The sequence below is a fragment of the Pygocentrus nattereri genome, chromosome 14 (genome assembly GCF_015220715.1).
Source record: "Pygocentrus nattereri isolate fPygNat1 chromosome 14, fPygNat1.pri, whole genome shotgun sequence".
NCBI lineage: Eukaryota > Metazoa > Chordata > Actinopteri > Characiformes > Serrasalmidae > Pygocentrus > Pygocentrus nattereri.
In genome coordinates this window covers 1,497,921-1,513,902 of record NC_051224.1, presented here as the reverse complement: position 1 = coordinate 1,513,902, position 15,982 = coordinate 1,497,921, and the positions used below count along the sequence as shown (strand labels likewise).

At 42.2% G+C, this 15,982-nt stretch overlaps 1 protein-coding gene across 2 annotated transcripts in view; it reads left to right on the top strand.

Annotated features, from left to right (window-relative positions):
• rnf213a (ring finger protein 213a) overlaps positions 1-6,426 on the top strand; it is a 41,034-nt gene extending 34,608 nt beyond the window's left edge. For both annotated transcript variants that reach the window (XM_037544574.1, XM_037544575.1), the window contains 10 exons: positions 584-835; positions 1,031-1,163; positions 1,284-1,367; positions 2,094-2,274; positions 3,565-3,766; positions 3,858-3,935; positions 4,368-4,565; positions 4,705-4,794; positions 4,945-5,123; positions 5,551-6,426. In XM_037544574.1, the coding sequence (XP_037400471.1) occupies positions 584-835; positions 1,031-1,163; positions 1,284-1,367; positions 2,094-2,274; positions 3,565-3,766; positions 3,858-3,935; positions 4,368-4,565; positions 4,705-4,794; positions 4,945-5,123; positions 5,551-5,704 (1,551 nt within the window). In that variant the 3' untranslated portion in view covers positions 5,705-6,426. The remainder of the gene's footprint in view (positions 1-583; positions 836-1,030; positions 1,164-1,283; positions 1,368-2,093; positions 2,275-3,564; positions 3,767-3,857; positions 3,936-4,367; positions 4,566-4,704; positions 4,795-4,944; positions 5,124-5,550) is intronic.
• Positions 6,427-15,982: the final 9,556 nt, after the last annotated feature.

Here is a 15,982-nt window from a genome sequence, read left to right as displayed (position 1 = left end):
AATATAAATAAAATACAATACAAAAAAAAAAATGCATTCCTGGAATCACACACACACACACACACACACACACAGAGTCATATGTGGTCCTAGATGGGATACATATATGATTCATGGCTGTGCAACCTGAATGAGAGTGGTCTTGTTGGGATATTTATTTATTTATTTATTGATTGATTGATTTATTGATTGATTGATTGATTGATTGATTGACACGTGGTTCATTCATGTGGCGTTTTTCATTAGGACATGCACATGTGGGTGATTTCAGTACAAGTTTATGGCATATCTGAGTCACTTACCTATGTACTTGCATACCTACACAAATGTGAACCATCAAGTTAGAAATGTTGGACCTGAGCAGGAAATTTAAATTGAGCAGAACCGGTCCTAGTCATCATAGGTTCTGAGGTAATATCTGCATTCTGTACAGTTTTAGTGTGTACCTTAGGACAGCCTGGTCCCGATTGGCTGTGCATTAGGAGTGAAAAAAGAACTTCTGCCTTGTTATTGTCCTTCCGACATACTGAACTGTGCTACATCAGACGATTACCATGTGTCTTGTGTTTCATCATCTCGGCAGGTTTTGGAGAGGCAGTTGGCGCAGGTGAACACATTTATCAGAGAGGACGAGAGGGTGTCATCCAACCCTCTGATGAAGCTGACCTTTGGGGAACCACAGCTGTTCCTGAAATCACTGCCCCAGGGCTCTCTGATCCATGGCTCGACTGTGTGGAGCTGCAGGGAGCGACTCTCTCTGCTCAGCCTAGCCCATGTTGTGGAGCAAAATGATGGCAAAGACACACTGCCTGTCCTTTGGAAGTTCCTACAGAGGGTAATGTAGATTATGACAAACTGTTTTTTCACCAAAGAGAAGCTGAGTCAAGCTAGCATGTCTTGCAGTGAATTCAGAGAAGTTGCCTCTATGATGCTATGACTTCTTGCCTCACCGAAAGTAGTCGGCTTATGTAATTCAATTAAATTATAGCAGCACTTTGAAGAGATGTTTACCATGGATATTCTGTTTAAGGAGGCAGAGCTGAGGATGGTAAAGTTTCTCCCAGACATCCTTGCTCTCCAGAAGGATCTGGTGAAGAAGTTCCAGAATGTGATGGAGATCCCGTACAATACCATTGAACAATTCCTGCAGAGCCAGAACGCAGGTGCTGCCTAAACTCATTTTCATTTGTTAAACCAGTTTTTTTTTTTTTTTCCCATTTGCATATTTTAAAATGAAGTGCACTGTTGGAAATATAATTTTTATAATCTATTTTCCCTTCCAGCCTCTCTCATGGCTTCATATGAGAAACAAATCAAGATCTTCATATCCACATGGAACCAACTTAGAGTATCACTGGCCACCAATGGTAAACTTAATTCACATCCTAAAACTTGGACAAGCTGAATCCCAAGACCTTTAGGACAGTCACTAAGGTGTAAATAAAAACAGAAAGCAATGATTTTAGAAATCTACTTTGACTAGTATTTAAACCAAAACATCACAGAGAGAAGATATGTAATGTTTTACCTGATCTACATTGTATATTTACAAAAAAAAATTATAAAATCATTCTGAAATTGGGGCCTGCAACACGTTCCAAATATGTTAAGACAAGGACTAAGACTAGAAACATTGTGAAATGTTAAAAAAACATCTTAAACAGGTGATGTAATCATGCTTGAATAAAAAAGCTGAGACTTGCCACTTTGCGAAAAATGTGTCCGCAAATAATCCAACAGTTTGAGAATAATGTTCCTTAGCGAAGAATCGCAAGGCTTTTAGGTATTTCACCTGTATTATGCGTAATATTACCGAAACCTTCAGGGAATCTGGAGAAATCTCTGTGCGCAAAGGCAAAGGCTGTAAACCGCAAGAAAACAATGCAGTTCATAAAGCAAAGCATTTTATCAGTTTAATACCAGTCAGATAAAATGAACTAGTTTACACTGCTTTCTGTTTCTGTTGGTATTTTATGTACTATCCCAGGTTTTTTGGAACTTTTATTTTCACCGATTATTTTTGTTTATTTATTTTTAATTCAGTGATTTTAAAAACTGGAGATCCCAATTTATTTCTTTTGTTTCTTTCGCAGGAGAAATCAAGCTCCCTGCAGAGTACTGCCAGGAAGACCTGGACATTAAAAGCGATCTCCAAGTGCTGCTGCCACGGAGGCAGGGACTGGGACTCTGTTCCACTGCTCTAGTTAGCTACCTCGTGGCACTGCACAATGAAATAGTCTACACAGTGGAGAAGTACACTGGAGAGGAGACCAGGTAAAGATTCACGTTTTGTTAGCTTATGGTTCTGAGAGTAGTTAGGAGGTTAGGTGCTTAATTCAAGGACATGGACTAAATCAAAAGAAGGAACTTGAAGAGACGTCTTGTTCAGTATTTCAGCCTTCCCTCAGCCTGGACTCCCTACGCTCCGTTCAAAAGTTTAGAGCACCCCTGCTCTTCCCGGATTATGGATATTTATGCAGTTTTAGTTATATGTACTCAGAAATTAAAGCACAGATCATATATGCAAGCTGTCTTTTCCATTCCTGCATTTCACTGCAGGATGCTGTAGTAGCCTATTTGGGTCAGGGTACTGGTCACTGTGCAAGTCGCCTACTCTGGATCCAGCAAAAGAGCCTTCAGTGTCTTACAGTTTGTCTTGAACCGTCCTGTCGCTTGCGTGACACTGAACAAAAACCCTGCCTGAGGAACTGAAGGTCCGAAAGATCATCTAGTCTTCAGTACTAGAAGTGCTGTTGGTGCTGCATGGTACAGAAAAAAGTCTCTCCTTCTTATTTTGCCGATTTCTGCGAATCAACCTGTCAAACGTGCACATCAAAGTCTTCGCATCACAGTTGAAACTGAGACCTGCTCACTTCAGTGTTAAGGTGTTGTCGTGTGAGCCAAACTGTTCACTCTGAGAAACTTTTCTGATTATTTTGGGGCTTTCGGTCTGCCAGACTTCTCCCCGTCAGAATTTCCTCCAGTTTCCAAGTGACTTTTGATGCTGTATTCATTGACACTCTTCTCAAGAGGACAAGACTACATTTACAGGTGTTAGGACACCTTTAGCAATTGTTTGCGTCAACTTTCAAACCCTAATTTAATTCCGTTGTTTAATTTACTTCCAGTTAATTTCAATTTTCTTGAACTTCTGGCAGTTCACACATAAAATTAACCCTTATGTTTATACTTTGTACCATTTCAGGTCATTCACTGGACTTGATCTGCTTAAATGTCAGTAAAAACTGAAAAAACGTGTGTTCTAAAAGGTTTAATTGGTGGTGTATATACAGAAAACGTAGTGTGGGGATTTAACCTCATGTATAGAATTTTTAAAAGCAGGTTCAGGCGCACCTGTTAGTCTCCGTAAGTGCCTCACTGTGGTTCACACCTACTTATAAACATGCCCACAGCTGCTACCAGGAACAACATTTTAAAGCACTGTTTTACTTCTCAGTACTAGCTAGTCTTTAAAAGCCACAAGACCCCATCTCACACTGTGATAATGTCAGGCTGTGATGTTTAGACCCTACGTATAACATCTGCCTGCTTTCTAATACGCAGCTACACAGTAAGTCCGGCAGACCTGACAGAGCTCCATGTGATCCGGTATGAGGTGGAGAGAGACCTGCTGCCCATTGTGCTTTCTAACTGCCAGTACAGCATGGAGCGTGGCAGAGAGACGCTGTCCGAGTATGACCTGCCAAAGATCCAGCAGCAGGTCCTGACCCGTTTCTTACAGGGCAAGCCCCTCATCACCCTCAATGTAAGTGTGCGAGAAAGCTAGAAACCAGCACTTGCTTGGTTCTTCCTGTTTTATGGATTTATTTACTATATGAAAATTCTTTGTTTTTTAGGGAATTCCAACTCTAGTGAACAGGCAAGATAGAAATTATGAGAACATTTTCAAAGACGTGAAGGCAAAGATTCAACAAGTAAGTAGCTGTTTTATTCAAATCACAAAATAAAATGGAAAACAAAATAATAATGACCATCTGAAAAAGGGAGGAAAGGTTGATGTATGTTTTTTTTTTTTGTTGGAGGGGCTCAATGGATGTGCGAGCTATGCATGTCAGATGTGCAGTGACATGACCAAAGCCTTGAGCACGTGTTCAAATACATCCTTTAAATAGCTTCTAAAGCAGTACCTTCAGGACCTTTGGCAAATGCTGGACAGCCAGAGGTCATCTGTAATATTTGATTGACCACAAGGATTCAATATAGACCATTAAGAATAACAGTTATTACCCTGTTCAAGTAAATAAAAGCAAGGCGAACGCGTACAACACAAGTAAAGGTTGTATTTAATATATGTGTAACACGGATTTTGGTTTAACTGCCTAAACCTTGTTGTGTACCTGTTGCAGGAGCCGCTGTCTTCACTGAGCCAGTCCACACTGGCTCAAGAGCTGCAGTCTTATAATGATGTGTGTGAGGCATTGTCCACTCTGGAACTGGCCCTGGGCTTCCTGGCCATGACAGGAGGAGAGGCGCACATGCAGCTGGGAAATTACCTGAAGGAAGTGCTGCAAATGGCTGAAGACACAGCTCCACACCTCTTTAAGGTCACTTGTAGTATTCAACTCTCAGTAGTAGCAGACGTTAAACTACATTTTTGAGCAGGGCCAGTCTTGTAGTCCGGTTTTATCAGAGGAAAGTAACCATCGTTCAGTTTTTATCAGCAGTGTTGTGCTCTGTCCGCAGGCTTTGAGCAGGTGCAGTCTGAAACATTGTTTGGCTCTGTGGCAGCTCCTTAGCTCCCTCAAATCTGAGACAATGCTGCGCCTCAAAAAGGTACAGCATTATACACTACTGTCTTTACCGTGAATTACACTTAAAACCTTCGGTGTTACAGTATTGCTGAAAATGAATTTCATTCTAAGCCATTTTCTTAACAGAATGAACACTGCGTTTGTTTTGAGCGTTCTTTCATGTCTTTTTCAGGACCCATTCGTAGGAATAGGTCGGGAGTATAAACAAACCCTGGGACAGGAGGAGAAGACGCTGCTCACTGGCTTCTTCACAAAGACCAGCGCTGACTCCTTCCTGCTGGAAATGCATGAGTTCCTGCTGCTGGTCTTGAAGAACCCACAGGCTACCGACACTTACAAGCCCAATTGGAGGTGAGATCCGTGCTGCGTCTGAAAGAATCATTTTATCTAGGTTCTTTCTTGGTTCAGGCAAGTCTTCAGTTTTGAGTCATAGAAGAACAGATTTATGTTACATTTACATTTTTTTAAGGCACATTATCTGAATTATGCTTTGAAAGAGGCAAAATTAGCTTTCAGTAGACTTTCTTTCAAAAAAATGACTTTAAACAAGAAAAAACATTGAAAAAGGATATTTATAATAATTATAGATAATTATAATTATCTTTTCTTACAATAAGTATGTAACAAGACAAATTACATACATTTAAAATATATATATATATATATATATATATATATATATTTTATTTTTTTTGCACTGAATTCTCATAAATGTGGGGGAATTTACTGAACTGAATGAGTTTGAGAACTTTATTTAAATTTGGTTCCCTTTTCCCAGCTTGAAAGACACGGTGATGCCCTACATGGAGCGGAAGGACTTGGACGTCCCTCCAGATGTAGAGGAGTTCTTCCCTGGAGAGGTCCTCCTAGCCCAGTGTGTTGAGGCCTGGAAGTTCTGTGTAGTTCTCAAGCAAGAGCGAAACCAAAGATAGAATTTGCATCTCCAAATTCCTAGAACTCGTTTACAGTCAAGTCAATCATACAACTTGTGTCATACGAGATGCCTTTTTTCAAAGTGCCGCTGAGGTACAGATCGAAGTGCAATATTCTGTTTGATCCAGTGTTTAAAATGCTGCAGCAGTATCAGTATAAATATGTGAAAATATCAACTGAAGTGAGCTGTAATTTGCACAAGAACAGTGCACCAGTTGAGGCAGACAGAGAAATTTAGTCTTTTTATTAGCTTGTTCAGACAGTCACCGAATTGCTGGTTTGATTATAATTTCTGGCTGGGATTCGCTTGATATCACAATCTTTTATAAACAGCAAAGTTGTCTATCAGTAATATAAGTAAAAATTTAGACTCAGGGAGTCGGGAAGGTACACAGCAACAGGAACTTTAGGGCCGAATTCAGGCTAAAATTTGACCACTGGGACCAGACGACATAATCATGGGTTACAGTGACAGAGGGGGAATTATACTGTGGTTGGAAGTGAAAACGCTTTGCTTTTCTTCAGTTTCGTGTGTTTTAGGAATTAAGTGCTTACCACTTAAATAATGACCCTTTGCCTTACACTGAACCCTTGTACTTGCACTTTTGTCTTTTTGCCCTTATTCAACTGTAAGCAATGTTCTTAAGGACCAATCTGTCTAATGTAATACTTATGCAATCAAAGTGTTTCTTAAATAAAGCTCTTAGCAAATCTTCAAAAATTGTGATTATATTTTGTATGAAAAAAGTTTCATATTTTTCCCAAACCTGTAACAAATAGGATCTTTTTATAAATAGGATCTATTTCACCAACACATCATTTTTACCCAGGCCATCATGTTTTCTCATTTGAAAAGGAAATACTTGTTTGTATTAGTTAATTAATCATAGAATTAATTGTAAGGAAAACAAAATAATCGATGTCCGCAGTAAAAATCAATGGTTTTGGAGCTGGGGGCCAGGGGTCTTTTATAAATGTTTTACTGTCAGGTGTTTATAAAGCATAAACTACATTGTAAAAGTAATAGAAACAGCCATTGTGTATATGATCCAGTCCAGAAGCTCTTCAGACTGCCTGTCCTTCAGAGACCCTCCCCATCTCTCACATTCATCAAGACGAGAATTCAGAATTCCTTCCTCTGCGTTTCATTAATAGAAGTCAGTTAATGTTTCCTCACAGGTTCAAAAACAGTTTTTAAATTGCTTTAAAAAAAAAAAATCAGTTTCAGGGCGGCACTGTGGCGTGGTGGGTGGCGCTGTCACCTCACAGCGAGGAGGGCCTGGGTTCGATTCCCCGACCGGGTAACCGGGGTCCTCTCTGTGTGGAGTCTGCATGTTCTCCCCGTGTCTGTGTGGGTTTCCTCCGGGTTCTCCGGTTTCCTCCCACAGTCCAAAAGACAGGCAGTCAGGCCAATTGGACGTGCTAAATTGGGTGTGAGTGACTGTCTGTGTCTGTCTGTCTGCCCTGCGATGGACTGGCGACCTGTCCAGGGTGTATCCTGCCTTCTGCCCGAAGACTGCTGGGATAGGCTCCTGCACCCCCCAGCGACCCTGACGGAGAAGCGGCTTAGAAAATGAATGGATGGATGGAAAAATCAGTTTCAAGACTTGTAGGCATCATAAATTCATTGAAAGAAATTTTTGTCCGTATAGCTTCACCCTGTGAGGTCCAAGAATCATAGCACATTTAACCATTAATATAGGATAATTTACATTTTATGCATAATTAGGTCTTTTTTTTATTTCAATCCTGAGATTTTGTAGTACCAAAACCTAATCACAGCCACTGGTGCATTTCCTCCAGTATATTATGTTTGGCGAAAGCAGCAAAAGGCCCAGTCGCTGAAAACCTTTATCTGCTATCTGGGATGTCCACTTGGTACGGCACAAAGATTTTATTTCTCTTTGAGTTTGCGCTTGTGACCCATAGCCCTGCGGGTATTTCCTTTGGTCTGATGCATTGGGTGGAGGAGAACAGTGAGTATGAGACGAATGCAGTGTGTAGTGAGGAGGATTGCTAATCCAGGTCTTCTACGTTTGTTAGACGCTCGTGCACCTGAGTCAGAGCGAAACGACTGGGTTCTTCTGTGGCTTTTGTGCAAAATCCATCCATCCATCCATCCATCCATTTTCTAAGCCGCTTCTCCGTCAGGGTCGCGGGGGGATGCTGGAGCCTATCCCAGCAGTCTTCGGGCGGAAGGCAGGATACACCCTGGACAGGTCGCCAGTCCATCGCAGGGCAGACAGACAGACAGACACAGACAGTCACTCACACCCAGGGGTAATTTAGCATGTCCAATCGGCCTGACTGCATGTCTTTGGACTGTGGGAGGAAACCGGAGAACCCGGAGGAAACCCACGCAGACACGGGGAGAACATGCAAACTCCACACAGAGAGGACCCCGGCTGCCCGGCCAGGGAATCGAACCCAGGCCCTCCTCGCTGTGAGGCGACAGCGCTAACCACCACACCACCGTGCCGCCCATTTGTGCAAAATCATATTAGTAAATTCATTTTCTAAACATAGAACATTTTATAACATCGCTGTTGTATTTTGGTGTGGTGTAGTGAATAACACCTGCCTTCTACGCTGTAGACTGGGGTTCAATCCCCGCCTGGACAAGCACCCTACACTATACCAATAAGAGTCCTTGGGCAGGACTCCCAACACCGCCTTCGCCCACCTGTGTAAAATGATCAAATTGTAAGTCGCTCTGAATAAGAGCATCAGCAAAATGCTGTAAATGTAAATAACGTTGCCTCATGTACATTCATGAGGTCAATGAGCGCAAACCGCTCCGTTGTGCCAATGAGAATAACTCAGCTCACTGGCCAATCAGCACTCAGTAGCGGCGATACTAACCAATCAGCACTCAGTAGCGGCGATACTAACCAATCAGCACTCAGTAGCGGCGATACTAACCAATCAGCACTCAGTAGCAGTAATGTTGGTGTCCTACTGCTCAAAACCTGCTTGATGTAGAAACTCTAAAAGATACTGTTGAGTTCCTTCATTTAAAATTTTTAATGAAATAATCCTTGATTTTCTTTCTGCTTTCCTAAATTAAAGTAAAAAACTTGTTTAAATGTCCCTTTTAGACGTTTGGTTCCACTCACCTCTGTTCATCAATGAAGACTCGCTCATAGGCGCCCTCTGGTGGATTCATGGGGTTGAAAACATGGGAGAAATAGCCAGGGGCCAGGCTTCCCTTAAAACCGGCTCTAAATGAGAAGCGTCAGAATGAATGAAGGAATTCCAAACACTTTCTGCTGGAGAAGATCAACGTTCAGGTTTAGACAGCAGGTGGTAATGCTGAACGTTTGCTCTTCTCTCACTTCTAGTCAGTTCAGGTCAGTTATCATTTGTGATCCTTTGCTGGACTGTATATATAAAAATGGTCCAAACTGCAATAGGAAGATATCTGGTATCTAATAGGAAGATATCTGGTATCTAATATGAAGATATCTGGTATCTAATAAGAAGATATCTGGTATCTAATAGGAAGATATCTGGTATCTAATAAGAAGATATCTGGTATCTAATAGGAAGATATCTGGTATCTAATAGGAAGATATCTGGTATCTAATGAAGATATCTGGTATCTAATAGGAAGATATCTGGTATCTAATAAGAAGATATCTGGTATCTAATAAGAAGATATCTGGTATCTAATAGGAAGATATCTGGTATCTAATAGGAAGATATCTGGTATCTAATAAGAAGATATCTGGTATCTAATAGGAAGATATCTGGTATCTAATAGGAAGATATCTGGTATCTAATAAGAAGATATCTGGTATCTAATAGGAAGATATCTGGTATCGTTTCATTTGTTTGGCTTTTTTGTCGTGGAGTAAAAGACCGCATACGCTATATTTCCAAAAGTATTCGCTCATCTGGTTTTACACACTTATGAACTGGAATGAGATCCCATTCTTAATCCATCGGGTTTAATATGATGTCAGCCCACCCTTTGCAGCTATAACAGCTTCAGCTCTTCTGGGAAGGCTTTTCACAAGGGTTAGGAGTGTTTATGGGAATTTCTGACCGTTGTTTGCTACCACTGACAGTCGACTGTGGAATATTTAGTAGTGAGGAAATTTCACGATCACGGCGCCACGCTGGAATTCACTGAGCTCCTGAGAGCGACCCATTCTTTCACTAATGTCTGTAGAAGCAGTCTGCAGGCCGAGGGGCTCGACTTTATACACCTGTGGCCATGGAAGTGACTGGAACACCTGAATTCAGTGATTCGGATGGGTGAGTGAGGACTTTTAAGATTAAGTGACCCTTATTAGTCCCACAAACGGGGAAATCCCACCTCCACATTTAACCCATCCGTGAAGTGAAACACCACATACACACTAGTGAGCACACACACTAGGGGCAGTGAGCACGCCCGGAGTGGTGGGCAGCCCAATCCACAGCACCCGTGGAGCAGTTGGGGGTGTCTTGCTCAAGGACACCTCAGTCATGGACTGTTGGCACTGGGGATCGAACCAGCAACCTTCCAATCATGAGGCTGGTTCCCTGACCTCCAGCCCATAACTGCCCCCAATATATATATATTTTATATATGTATTTTATTACATATTAATACATATATAAATGCAGCTGCAGTGGACCCTGTGTAAGTGTTCAACACTGTGCTCAAACAAACAGCATTTTAAGTCATTATTTCTCATTTTCATGATCATTCGAATCGTGTTCAGTGTCAGATTTTACCGATTTAATCTTTTTTTTGGTGCATCTCTAATTTATAAGCTATTCTTTCAGGCATTATGTTGCTCTCCAGCTAAGCTTGTGTGTGCACTGCTGTTGTATTACCTCAGGACATTAATGCTGATCTCAGTCCTTTTGGCGATGTTGCAACACCTTGTTCCCAATTGCCCTGTAGTTCATTAGCTCTGCTGCCAGATTGGGCATCAGGGATGTGATGCAAAAACAACGGGCTGGCCCCGAGGGAGCAAGCCTCAGTGAACAAGCTCAATCTCACTTCTTTCCACATAACTGGGCTCTTCAGCCACAGCCTAAATCACACAAAGGATAGGACACAAAGGGACAAACGAGCACCCTCCCCACAATTGTGTCTGTGCCTCTGATGGAGGGAAATTGAGGCAGTGGAGATGCAACATAAAAGTGTTTTGCCCTCAATAAAATCCATGCACGGTGTCCGGATTACGATCACGGCAAAAACATGCTTGTGTGGAAAAGTGGCCCAGAAATTCAGCTTCAGGGTGGACATGCCGTGATCAGTCATCAGTCATTTAATAGTATAGAATAGATATGATATAGTATAGAAGTACTGTGTATTTATTTATATTCAGACAGGGCCCTGGTTAGTCAGGTCCACCACTGTCCATGGTTTAACGCACTGGTCATACCTGACGCTTTGTTCTGTACTTAATACACATTCTCAACTGAATACTCTCGTTAGTTGTAGCCTTCTTGGTTGACTTACTGCATTTTAATTATTTACTTACGTTTTGGTTAAAAAAGTAAGCAGTGCTACATTTATTGTAACCATCTGCTCACATCCTACAGACGTTCTGCAGCAGTTCTTAGAGTAGATCTTCTAGTTTAAAGACTAGATTTGGTTTGGGAATTGCAATGTCTCCGACTGCAGGACCTTACAGCGTATAGTGAGGACAGCCGAGAAGATCATCGGGGTCTCTCTCCCCTCCATCACGGACATCTACACCACAGGCTGCATCTGCAAAGCCACCAGCGCTGTGGACGACCCCGTCCATCCCTCACGCGGACTTCTCTCACTGCTCCCGTCTGGCAGAACCAGAGCATCCGTGCCACCACTGCCAGAATCTGCAACAGCTTTGATCCTCAAGTGATCAGGTTTTTAAATTCACGAGGACTGATCTGAACATCCCCCCTCACACACACACACACACACACACACACACACACACACACACACACACACACACACACAAGCCCAGTATTATATGTAGTTAAAAAGCAGCTCCTGGTTTGACCAATCAGTGCTCAGTAAATTGAGCTCATGATGTAATTGATGATATTAACGAGTCTCTGTGGCGGCTGTGAAGGTGTCCAGGAAAAATATGGACCCGAGAAATTCTTGTTACTGTTTATTGTTTTTCTGTTTATCTGAATTATGAATACGACTTTATTCTAATGTATATTGTAATAAACTCACTGCTGAGGGAAACTGATTAAACATTTACTTAGACGCCTGAAACTTTCACACAGTGCTGTAAATCCCTGTGAATTTGTTGTAATGAGGCCGTGTTCAAGCTTTCGCTCAATCTCACGTATATTATTTCCCTCAGGTATTCATGATCCATATTCATACACAGTGGAAGAGGAGAGCTTTAACTGTCCCTGTCCACAAATCAGAGACCCCATAACTTCAGAAAAAGTCAGCAGACGCTGTCCAGGCGCTGTTCAGTGCAGGAAAACGAAGATGTTAATGATTAAGGTATGAATGCATTGCGCCAAACAGCCCCTCTACCCAAAGAAACCTAGGGGGCAGGCTACTGTATACTCTGCTGGGAGTTCTGTGCTCTTTACTGGCGGTCTGGGTAAATGTTTTCTTTAAATTAGCCCTCCAGGGTGCTGCTGTTATTGCATTATTATCGAATTAGTGCGGTTTAATCACGACGTCATCGGAAATGTATGTGCAAGCGGGTCAGGGCTGTTAAACAGAGAGTGGGGGACCACGTTTCATGTTGCCCACTGTTCGTCTGAGAAGGTGCACACATGCACAGACGTTGAGCCAGTACCACAGATCCTGGAATTATATTGGGAAAGCAAATGTATTTCTCACTGCGCTCAACACTTTGCCTGCCCTCCAGGCACAAGGAAGACATTAAGAGTAGCTCTGCAGTGTTTCTCTATTAGGTATGTGAGGAGAAAATACAATTACCAGTTAAGTGGTAACATACCACAAGGGATCACTGGGATCTTGCTGTTTTGGACCTTTGGTCTATCGTCCTCAGCTGAGCTGATTTACATGCACTTCAGGGCAGAAATAAAGAGAAGAGGTGGAAACACTTTTAAGCCGTTAAAAACTTTTAGCTGGTGATGAATCTATATAGATAATTATGATTAACAAATTGTCTTTTTATGTTATTTGAAGGGTGGCACGGTGGCGCAGTGGTGCAGTGGGCAGTCGCCTCACAGTGAGGAGGTCCTGGGTTTGATTCCCCGGCCAGGCAGCTGGGGTCCTCTCTGTGTGCAGTTTGCATGTTCTCTCCGTGTCTGTGTGGGTTTCCTCCCACAGGCCAGATGGACATGCTACATTGCCCATAGGTGTGTGTGTATGTCTGTCTGCCCTGCGATGGACTGGCGACCTGTCCAGGGTGTATCCTGCCTTCTGCCCGATGACCGCTGGGATGGTCTCCAGTAACCCCACCCCCGCCACCGACCCTGAGGGAGAAGCAGCTTAGAAAAGGTGTGTGAATGTGTATTAAAGTGGCCAAATTAATTCTTGTGAAAAGCTTTATTTACTAACACCAGTGGGGTATACATGATGATAAACGTACCCCACCAACAAATCCTCCGTCTAAGGGCCCAAATGCACAATTCCTATAGGTTATTTATGTTAGTTACATATTATGCATGTGTGTGTTTATGTACTAAAAACAGTCATCATTCATTTTCCATGACCAACCTCAGTTTAGCCCTTATTAATTAAACAGGCTGTATTTTTGTTACTGTACTTCTGAGGCTGTTTCATTTGAATGAGCTCTGTCCCAATTAACTTCTGTCCCAATTAACTTCTGTCCCAATTAAACGTCTGAAACGCTTCTTATAAGTTCAGTGTGAGTGGGCGGGGCTAAACTTCTGAAGGCCGAATAGGTGGATATATGTAAATATGTTTTTGTGACATCGTACAAGCAGAAAAACTAAACTCGCAGCTTAGTTTCCGTCCACTGTATGTGCCGGGGAGCGAATAGTATGACCTACTACATCAAACTGTTTTTCAGAAAAGAAAAAAATGAATTTTTTGAAATTTATATGAATATTATGAAATTTAGATGAATATTAATTATGATTTGTCACATTGGCATGTAGCATTGCTTTGTATTCCACCGTATTCTTAAGTGGACCTATATAAGTCTACTGAACACATGCATGGTTATGCAGAGACAACCTCAGGACCACCTATTTGCTTAAGTTGTTGACAGGGTTTTATATGTGCTACAGCAGTGGAAACCTTACACAGGGAGAGTTTCTTAACCAAACATATTACCTGCTGTATTTATGCTTCAGTCACCTAAGCTTCCATAATTACATGAGAGGCAGTGTGAAGCCTTCTGCGATGAAAAACGCACCTCGGCCTTGAAATATCACTCGTGTTTCACACCAGTCTCATTTCAGTGGCTTGAATTTCAATACCAGAGCTGTCTGTCTTGGACAGAGGGTTCCAGCCCTTTTCCTCACGGCAGTAAGACCTCATATTAAGCCGATGTGTTATGGTAAGACGATAGGGTGTTTGAAAAGGGTCGAAAATGTGTGTAGCGTTTCTCAGGGAACAATAAGGAGCAGTTCACAGCGGGGCTGAGGCGTCGGGTAACGTCTTATGTTTATGAAGTGAGAGAACGGGGCCTGTCTCGTTCCGCTGCTGTTTTGTGAACGGCACCAACGTCAAATACAAGTCTGGCCTTCACCGTTTCCTTGCCAGCATTTGGCCCATTTTTCAAGATCAGATTTTGTTTGAAGAAGACGCCATGTTTCGGAGCCAAGAGCCGAGTTTTTAGGAGGTGCTGAAAAGGTAGTAGTAACTGTTTTTTTAGACTGTAGACAGAGCAACAGGAGCGTTGATGAGGAGCCCAAATCCTACATTTTCTGTCTTTTTACCCCCATCAGTTCCACTTTGAACATTTTTGCGGTTTTAGGAGCCAGATTTCGAAAGAATGTATGGCAGGATATTTACACTTTTAGGTGATAGCTCTGATGTTAGGAGGCTAAATCAGTAGCACAAAATATAGCAGCAAAAAAAAAAAAATCTGAAAACATCAGCAGTTTTCATGTTGAATGAGTAACACCATCATCTTACATGATGGTGTGGTGGCGCTGTTGCCTCATAGCAATAAGGGTCTGGGTTTGAACTAGGGTTTGCATGGTCCCCCTCTGTCTGTATGGGTTCTTCCAGCTGCTCTGGTTTCCTCCCACAGGAGGATAAGTGGGTTAGATAATGAGTGGATCAGGTGTTTGTCAGACACATATATATATATATATATATATATTATACACATACTCACTGGCCACTTTATTAGGTAATAATATAATGCTAGTAAAAGGCTGGACCCCCTTTTCCCTTCAGAACTGTCTTCATTCTTCGTGGCAGACTTTCAACAAGGTGTTGGAAACGTTCCTCAGAGGTTCTGGTTGGTTATTTGAGTTCCTGCTGCCTTTCTATCATCTGGAACCAGTCTGCCCGTTCTCCTCTGACCTCTCACATCAACAAGGCATTTTTGTCCACACAACTGACCGCTCACTGGATATTTCCTCTTTTTCGGACCGTTCTCTGTAAACCCTAGAGATGGTTGTGTGTGAAAATCCCAGCAGATCAGCAGTTTCTGAAATACTCAGACCAGCCCGTCTGGCACCAACAGCCACGCCACGTTCAAAGCCCCTTAAATCCCCTTTCTTCCCCGTTCTGATGCTCGGTCTGCACTTCAGCAAGTCGTCTTGACCACCTCTACAGGCCTAAATGCAGTGAGCTGCGGCCGTGTGATTGGCTGATTAGCTATTTGTGTTAACAAGCAACTGAACCTAATAAAGTGGCCGGTGTGTGTGTGTATATGTATATATGTGTATGTGTATATAGATTTTATATATGTCTGTTTCTGGACATAGCTAATGTCAATTAGTTAGCCAAACTATATATGCGTCCTTAACAATAAATATCTAATATATATTAATACTATACACTTATTCCAAGTAATAATTTACTGCCCTGTTACTATTACCTGCTGTTTCATTGAATTATTTGTCTCCTTCTTCCTGTGATGAAAGTAATTTCAGCATTCAATTAGTGCCACCTTAAGCGGTTAATGTTACTTGAGTGTCCGTGCACAACCCTAAATAATCATAGGATGCTTCATGTTTTATAGCACCTTTCTCCACCCAAACTCGCTTTGCAATGCACACGCACAGCTTCAGGGGGGCAGGGACCATGGTCACTTAGCTGGCAAGTGAACGGTCCTTAGCTTCAGGGGAGCCAGGAAGCCTGGTAGATACAGTGTAGCACCACATCAATCGCAAGCCCACGCAGCGTCGGTGTATCGGAGTTG